Source organism: Myotis davidii, unplaced genomic scaffold (assembly GCF_000327345.1).
Source record: "Myotis davidii unplaced genomic scaffold, ASM32734v1 scaffold854, whole genome shotgun sequence".
Lineage (NCBI taxonomy): Eukaryota > Metazoa > Chordata > Mammalia > Chiroptera > Vespertilionidae > Myotis > Myotis davidii.
In genome coordinates this window covers 1,856,014-1,864,040 of record NW_006285939.1, presented here as the reverse complement: position 1 = coordinate 1,864,040, position 8,027 = coordinate 1,856,014, and the positions used below count along the sequence as shown (strand labels likewise).

The 8,027-nt window shown below is 59.3% G+C and overlaps 1 protein-coding gene across 1 annotated transcript in view; it reads right to left on the bottom strand.

Annotated features, from left to right (window-relative positions):
• Window positions 1–768: 768 nt before the first annotated feature.
• The window catches only part of LOC102773024 (chromosome unknown open reading frame, human C10orf71), a 9,162-nt gene continuing 1,903 nt past the window's right edge, over window positions 769–8,027 (bottom strand). The window contains 2 exon segments of the mRNA XM_015559662.1: window positions 769–3,855; window positions 3,858–6,215. Coding sequence (XP_015415148.1) covers window positions 1,941–3,855; window positions 3,858–6,088 — 4,146 coding nt within the window. The 5' untranslated portion in view covers window positions 6,089–6,215 and the 3' untranslated portion in view covers window positions 769–1,940.

Genomic DNA, 8,027 nt, shown 5'->3' with positions numbered 1-8,027 from the left:
GGTGTAGACAGAGGCAGGGGCATTGGCGGGGGGTGGGGGGGTGGCGGGGGGATCTGTGTGGTATTTTCACAGTAAAATTGAGGCGTGGCTGCACTTGCTGGGGAAAGAACAGGTATAAAGCCCTAAATCCATCCCACAGACCCGGGATATGCTCGAGCCCTGAGTGTGTGGGAGTCGGGGGCTCGCTGAGCTGGGCGCCTCCCACCTTCTCACCTGGAAATGCATCTGTGCAAAACCGCCCCCTGCAAACCCCCATCCTCCAAGCCAGAGGTTGGCAAACTCATTAGTCAATAGTACGACGATTGAAATTTCTTTTGAGAGCCAATTTTTTTAAACTTAAACTATATAGGTAGGTACACTGTTATTAACTTAATTAGGGTACTCCTAAGCTGGCCTTTACTAAAAATGTCCTCAGTCTGATTGAGGTACGTTCGCTGAGGTCGACCCCTTCCAACTCTCCCATCCACATTCGTCTTGTATACTTGTTTCAGATAGACGAGTGTGGATGGGAGAGTTGGAAGGAGTTGACCTCAGTGAACATACCTCAAAACAATGTACCTCCCCCGCGCTGCGTATCCTGTGGCCCGCCTGCACCAAGTCTCCTGTCGCCCGACTGACGGACACCCCCCACTTCTAACGCCACTTCTTCAAAATAGACTCGCCCAGGCCGAAAACTGACTTCTGTGCATGGGCCACGAAGTTTCAATCGCACTGTACGTGTCAGCCAGCACGTGGTATTTTGTGCAAGAGCCACACTCAAGGGGCCAAAGAGCCGCATGTGGCTCGTGAGCAGTGGTTAACCACTGCCCCAAGCAAACCCCCATCCCCCAAGCAAACCCAAGGACACGCACTGTGTGGTGCCTCCACAGCTGCCATCTAGGAGGGAGGCGCCTTTGTCCGTCTTTCCCACATCACAGGAATGAAGGGCTTCAGTGGGAGCCCCCAGCAGGGGCCGTGAGGACTGGCCTGGCCCCTCCCAGAGAGAGAGGTGCCCCTGGGCATCTCCTCGAAGACTGCCTGCTCTCCAAGCTGAGAGGTGGTTGGGGCTCTGCTCCCCTGAGTGCATTCAGCTGCTCCCCTCCAGGCCCCAGAGACCATCCCCTTTAGCGCACAGAGCTCAGCACCAGACAGTCAGGACCTGACTCAGGTGCCAGGCCACCCACAATGGTGGTCTTGGGTTCTTGTCTTTGCCACCCACACTAGTGGAGTCCTGGCCCAGGAAGCTCGGACACGGGCTGGCAGGGCGCCCTGGGCTGCTGCTCTGTCCCAGGGAAGACCCTGCGGGCCCACAGGCGGCAATGGGAGGCCTGGAGGGCAGGTGGCCCTTTCCTACTCACTAGCTGAGACCCCTCAGACCCCCAGAAGAGACAGGAGTTCCAGATAGACCACACCACAGACGTGCTCCATGGTGTGAAAGGTAGCCTTTTCTTTATCAGAAAATAGCGTTCAGAGGAAAGCTTCCTCGGTTATGAAAACTCATTCTATGCAAATGAACATTTCTGCAAGGCTGCCTCAGGGGCCCTCAGCCATTTCCACCCCAGCTGAGCTAGCTGACCTGGGGGTGGCCTTGGCCTGCCCTTGAGAAGGGGGGGGGGATCTGGTGCAGAGAGAACAGCCCTGAGGGGCAGGGTGGGTCCCTGAGTGGCAGGGCCAGGGGAGAAGGACCCGGAGGAAGGAAGGAAGAGGAAAGAAGGGGAGCGGGTCTGGGGTCCAAAAAGGGGCTCAGAGGGGCCAGGTCAGGCCAGCAGCGGCCTCCCAGGGAGCTGGGAGGTGGGTGTTTTCAGAATCCTGTTTCCTCTGAGACCTTAAGGACCTCAAGTGGCTAGGCACGTGGTGAGTGAGGGAGTATGTGTGTGTGTGTGTGTGTGGGGGGTGTCTGGGGGAGGGAAATAAACTCTTCGGGGTTTATGGGGGGCAGAGGGTGTTGTCTGCTGTAATTCTCAGGAAATGCCTTCTGTGGCAAAGTCCTCTAAATCATTGATGGAGATGATACCTAGGCTTGGAGCGTCTACTGCACCCTCTCCTGGGGTCCCTGGGAGCGCCCTGGAGCCCGGACCTGTACTGTGCTGGGCGAGGTCACCAGGAGGCCGGGAGGCTGGCTGTAGGTCAGCGCTATAGGTGGTGGGGGGCGCAGGGCGGGCTGCCTCTGAGGCGCCAGGGCCCTCGAGGAAGGTGGGGGCAGAGAGCTGAGAGGAGCAGCGCAGTGGCATCAAAGCCATGGCAGACAGGGGCCGGATGCCAGGGTACAGAACGTAGGGGGCAGCAAACACATCCGGTGGGAGTGGCTCCGGGGAGCCCTCCTCAGAGGATGGGATGGGGACCTTGACATATTTGCCTGTCTCTGGGTCATAGAAGGTCTTCATTTTCACCTGAAGCGGCAGATCGAAGACGAAGTACTCCCCAGACTGGGGGTCTTGGAGGACCTTCTGGGTGGCAGGGTAAGGGAGCAGGGGCCTGAGGGACTGGGGCCCCCCTGATAGCCTCCTGCCAGGCTCTGAGAAGGTGGCCACCGAGTGGCGGTGCACGGGAGGGGGCAGGGCGCGGACGGCGGGGCACCTTGGCAGCAGCCTCTCTCCGGGGGATGAGGGCCTGGGCGCCGCGTCCTCCAGGGGGGGCTTTTCCTCCCGGGCGCCGCCGGGCACGTCCTGCATCTGGTCAGTCTTCCTCCTCTTGCTGGCCAGCTTCTTCGCCCTCCGCAGGGCCTTCTCTGTCTTGGGCGGGACCGCCGGTGGCTTGGCCGCCGCCCTTTCTAGGTGAGCAGAAGGCTGTGCTTTCTCAGGGAGCACGGCCGAGCCGGAGGCCACGTCCAGCAACGAGCCTCCTGGAGAGAGTGTCCTGAGGTCTTCCGCCGACGGCTCCAGCTGGGGGTCGGCGCTGGCCTCCCACACGCAGGCGTGCGTCAGGTCCTCCCTCCGGGCCACCCTGGCGGGGCTGGGGGTGGCCCAGGGGCTGGGGCCGGAAGGCTCCCCTGGCACCAGGCCCAGCTCACAGGGGCCCTGAGAAGCATCCTCCCACAGGCTGCTGGCCGCGGGGGAGTGTGCGCTGCTGCCTTCCAGCGAGCTGCTGTTGGGGGAAGCCACGGGCTCGCCAGCAGCCAGTCTCCTGCCTGGGGGCCCTGCTCGGGGTGTAGACAAAAAGTGACTTTTGAAATCTTGGGTCTGCTCCTCCCAGGAGGTTCTGAGTTGCTGTGGGGGTGGCTGGCCTTGTAAGTCACTTTCGGGCAAAGCAATTGTGGGGATGCCCCTTGGAGCCTCCGGCCCCCCCTGGTCTGTGGAATAGCTCCTGTCCTCATTCGCCACAACCTTCCACACGGCGTCCGGGGTGGGCTTCAGCCCCTCGCCCTCTCCTGCGAGAGGGACAGACGAGATATTCCCCTGGGCCTCCCTCCTGGCCACACCGGACGCCCAGCCCTGGTCCTCCATTCCTTTGTGGGCCACATGCTTTAAGGGGGGCCCCCTCATGCCAGTGGGTGTTGGGGTGCTGGGCATTTCCTGGCTCTTGGGGGCCCAAAGGCCGGCGTCCTCGCCCCAGCCCGGCCTCGGCACCTCCTCCTCCTTGTGGTCGTCGGAGGACAAGGCCCGCAGCAGGGGCAGCATGATGGGCCTTATCACGGGGGCGGCCCGCAGGGTGTTGTCTTTGATTGCGAACAGCCTGTGCCTGTTGGACGTGGACGATGGTGAAGGGGCTGTGTCCTGACTCCCCCCAATCCAAGCGCCTCTGAAGTCAGCCTCCTCCCTCGACGCCTTCCTGGGCCTCTCTCCACTCACACCTTCCCCTGCGGCTCGCCACGGTCCCCTCCCGCTCTGCTCCTCCGCGCACGTGGACCCGTCACCAGGGGCGCGGTGCTGGGGCTCACCTCCTGTGGGCTCTCCGTGGAACTCGCCTTCTGCTGATCCTCGAACGAGGCGAACGACTGATCCGAAGAGCTGGTGCTGAACTTGGCCTTGCCCTTGAGGCCTGGCACGGAGTCAGACTGGCTGTCGCTGTAAAACACATCTTCCTCCTCGGGAGAAAGGGGCCCCGGGGAGACTTCCTGGTTGAGGTTCGGATCCCGAAGTCCCGCCTCTCTCTCGGGTTCTGTCTCTTGAGACATGGATCTGGAGAACCGGCTCTCCAGGCTGGGGGCCCGCAGATGCTGCGCCGCCCGCCCCGCCTCGGGCTCCCCGCTGCTGCAGAGCTTCAGGGCCAGGTGCTTCCTGGGGCAGCGCTCCCGGGCATCCGGAGACCAGCTGTGCCTGGCGGCGTCTACACCGGACTCTCCGTGGGTGGCGTCCTCATAGCCGCTCTGGTCGGCAGCCTCCCCATTGACACAGAAGGGGGCTGTGGCAGCGGCTGGAGGTGAGCCAGGCGTCAGGTAGTTGTCCGTGGAGGTTTCACCAGGATCAGCCGTAGGGCCGCTCTGGGCACTGACGTGCGACAGAGAAGGAGTGTCCGCTGGTCTCTCCTTACGAAGCTCCTGTGGGGGGCTCTCCTCCAGCCCATTGGGAAGGACCACGCCATTGCTCAGGGGCTCCTGCTTGCTTCTGCTTTTCTCCTCGGGCCCTTTTACGAGAGGTGAGGGGCTGTATGTGCTCTTAACGCACTTGCGCACGTCCTTGAGGTTGAACAGCAGGCTGGGGGCTCTGGCTTTGTAGCTGTCCCGGGACTCACTGGGCTCCTCTTGGTACCCGTTTAGCTGCCCTGGGGGTGGGGGGGTGCCCTCCGTGGGTGGGCTGTGGGACGGATCCAGGACGTGCTTGGTGGGTATGATGGGGGTCAGCAGCTTGCTGATGTTGAAAGGAGGGTTGTAGCAGTCACCGGGATCCACATTGTCAAGAGCATCGTTTTCTGGAAACTGCTCCTGGGGGTGGTGCTTTGTGTACAGGGCTGGGCCCGGCCGGCCGGCCTGCCTCTCTCCCGAAGCATCCTGCACGCTGTCGTTGCAGCCTTTTCGAGGCTTTGGTTTCCGCCACGGGGGTTGGGTGGCCTTCGCCTGGAGGCCCGGCTGTGAGCTGGGAGCCTTTTCCTCCGTGGGGAACACCTGAGCTCCCGGGTCCCTACACCTCCAGGGTCCAGATGTGGAGAGAGTGCCCGCGGTCGGCCTGTTCTCTTCTCGCCCACAGCTGGCCCGGGGTGGGCAGGGGGAGACTTTGCTCTCAGGGGCTTGGGACTCTCTTAACAAGGGCGGGTCCTCATAATGTTTGGGGGGCTTGTTTTCGGGGGCGGCCTCAGCAGGTTCCCTCTGCTCCAGCAGCCGTGGCTGGCGGCTGCTCCACGACTCAAAAGCACTGTTTTCGCTGTGAAGGAAGGTGCCTTTGCGAGCCCACTCCTGGCTCCTCCCCGGCTCCCCCAGGGCCGGTCTATGGGGCGGGGAGGAGAATGTGGGCTCCGATGAGTTGGCCCCGCTTTCGGGTGCTGGGAGGAGGCTGCTGGAGCCCTGACAGGCCGCTTCAGGGCTCCTGGGGGCCTCCTGCTCCGCGTGCTTCCTGCCGGGCTGCGTGCCAGAGACTTCCGCGGGCACCCTCCTGACCGTCAGAAAGGCAGAATCAAAGCAGAAGTTGACCCCACTTTCTGGAAGAGGAGCGAATTTGGGAGTGGTTTTGATAGTTGGAGGCTTGCTGGTTGGAGGCCTGCCCTCGCATTGCTGGCTCTCAGGCCTGTCGAAAGATTTAATCAGTGAGGACACTTTGGAAATTGGCTTGCTGCTGCTCCTCAGGCCAGAAATGGGCACCTCCAGTCTCCTCTGGGCCTGTGTGAGTGGGGGGCTGCTTTTGGGGTACTCTTCCTCTCCCTGAACGTATTTGGGGAGCTGTTGGAACGTGGCTGCCCAGCCGGCATGCTCCGTGCCTTGAGACGGCAACTGGCTCCAAATGCCACTCTTCCTGCGGGTGTGGCTCACCGTTCCCGGGTGGAAGTTCCCAAACACCTGGCGGGTGGCGTCTGGGGACAGGGCCAGGTCAGAGTCGCTGAAGGACGTGTCTTCTGAGACACACAAGCTCCGGAAGGCCCGGTCTGTGAGGCTGCTCACCTCCCTGTCGGCGTCATCCAGCACGCTGCCGATGCTCGAGGTGTCGCTGAAGCCATCGGTGCCCTTCTTGTTCCCCTGCATTGTCGCCGGCTGGGAAGCCTGTCCCTGGCCAGTCAGTGGGCTCCTCTGGGCGATGGTTCTGGAAGGGCCAGGGGTATCCCTCGTCCCACAAAATTAGCTTCCCGTTGGTCAGATGCAACTGCTTTCTCTGCAAAAGGAAGAAAAGCAGGGTGTGAAGGGGTTATCCAGATTGGTGGCCATGCAGGACTGCACACGGGTCCAGGCGGCAACGGTGCTTGCCATGGTTAGTTTTATGTGTCAGCCTGGCTGGCCTCTGGTGCCCAGTTTTGGGTCAAATGCCAGTTTAGCTGTCACTTTGAAGGTATTTTCTTTAGATGTAATTAACACTTAAATCAATAGACTTTGAGTAAAGCAGACTGCCCTCCATACTGTGGGTCACAGCCACAGGACAGATCCCCGAGGAAGAGGGAACGCTACCTCCAGTCCTTGGATGGCAGTTGCAGCATCACCTCCGTGGGTACCAGCCTGCTGGCTGCAGATGTCGGGCTGGCCAGCCCCCACAATGGCACAAGCCAGTTCCTTAAAATAAATCTCTCTGATGACACTTTGGCCAATGACTGATTGCATATACGACACTGGTCCCACAGGTTATAATGGAGCTGAGAAATTCCCACCACTTAGTGACTGAGGGGCCATCACAGTGCTCAGCACAACGCATTACTCACGTGCATGTGGAGATGCTGTGCAAACACACCTGTCGTGCTGCCAGCGTGTAAAAGTGCAGCACATACAGTTATGCTCAGCACGGATACTGGATGAGACAATAGACGACTATGTTTGTTACCGGTCTTTGTATTTGCTATGCTGTACTTTTATCATTGTTTAGTGTGTACTCTTTCTACCAATAAGAACAGGCTTGCTGAAAAAAAGGATGTGGTCCACACCAGCGGCAGCCTTGCGCATCTCGTGTTTACCGAGCGCGTCGCTTTCTCCTGTGCTTGTTTTAACCTTGTGTTGTTTTGTACAGTAACATGCTGAACAGGCTTGTAGGCCAGGAGCGAGAGACTATGCCATGCAGCCCCGGCGTGTGCCATCTAGGGTATAAGTGCTGTCTGTGATATTCGCACAATGACACAGTTGCCTAATGGCACATTTCTCAGAACATAACCCCATCGCTAGGCAGCGCATGACGGGTGTGCACATCCGGTCGGTCTGGTCCCCTGGACCCGGGACTAATGTCACCCGGGGCATCCAGGTGGGTCACTTTTGCAGGTCCAGGGGTCCCCAAAGGTGTGGACGGAGTCGTCGAAGAAGGAATGACACGGAGACAGCGTTCAGTTGATCAGCAGCCTTGCCAGGATCTCTAGCCACAATCTCCAGCAAAGTTCTGGTTAGGATCTCCAGCCAGGTTCTGAGTCCATGTTCTCTTGCTAGGTTCTCCAGCGAGGTTCTCCAAGTACTCCAGCCAGGTTCTGTAGCCATGTTCCCTGCCTAGGTTCTCTAGCCAGGTTCTGTCCAGGTTCTCCAGCCAGGTTCAGTCACCAGGTTCTAGTCAGGTTCTCTTTACCTGTTCTATCCAGGTTCTGTAGCCAGGTTCTCTCCCTAGGTTCTGTTGCCAGTTTCTGTCCAGGATATTTTGCCATGTTCTGTCTCTCGGTTCTGTGTCTAGGTTCTGTGACTAGGTTCTGTGTATAGGTTCTGTCTCTAGGTTCTGTGGCCAGTTTCTGTCCAGGATCTTTTGCCATGTTCTCTCGCTAGGTTCTGTCTCTAAGTTCTGTCTCCAGTTTCTGGCCAGGATCTTTTGCCATGTTCTCTCCAGCGAAGTTCTTCTGTCTCTAGGTTCTGTGTAGGTTCTGTGTCTAGGTTCTGTGTCCTGTTGTCTTGTTACATCTGTATTTATACCAGTTCATTCCAATCCTATCAATCTCTATTCCAAAGTGTAGGGCATTTCTTATCTCCATTCCAGGGAGTAAAGATTATGTAGCTTAAGCATGTTTGA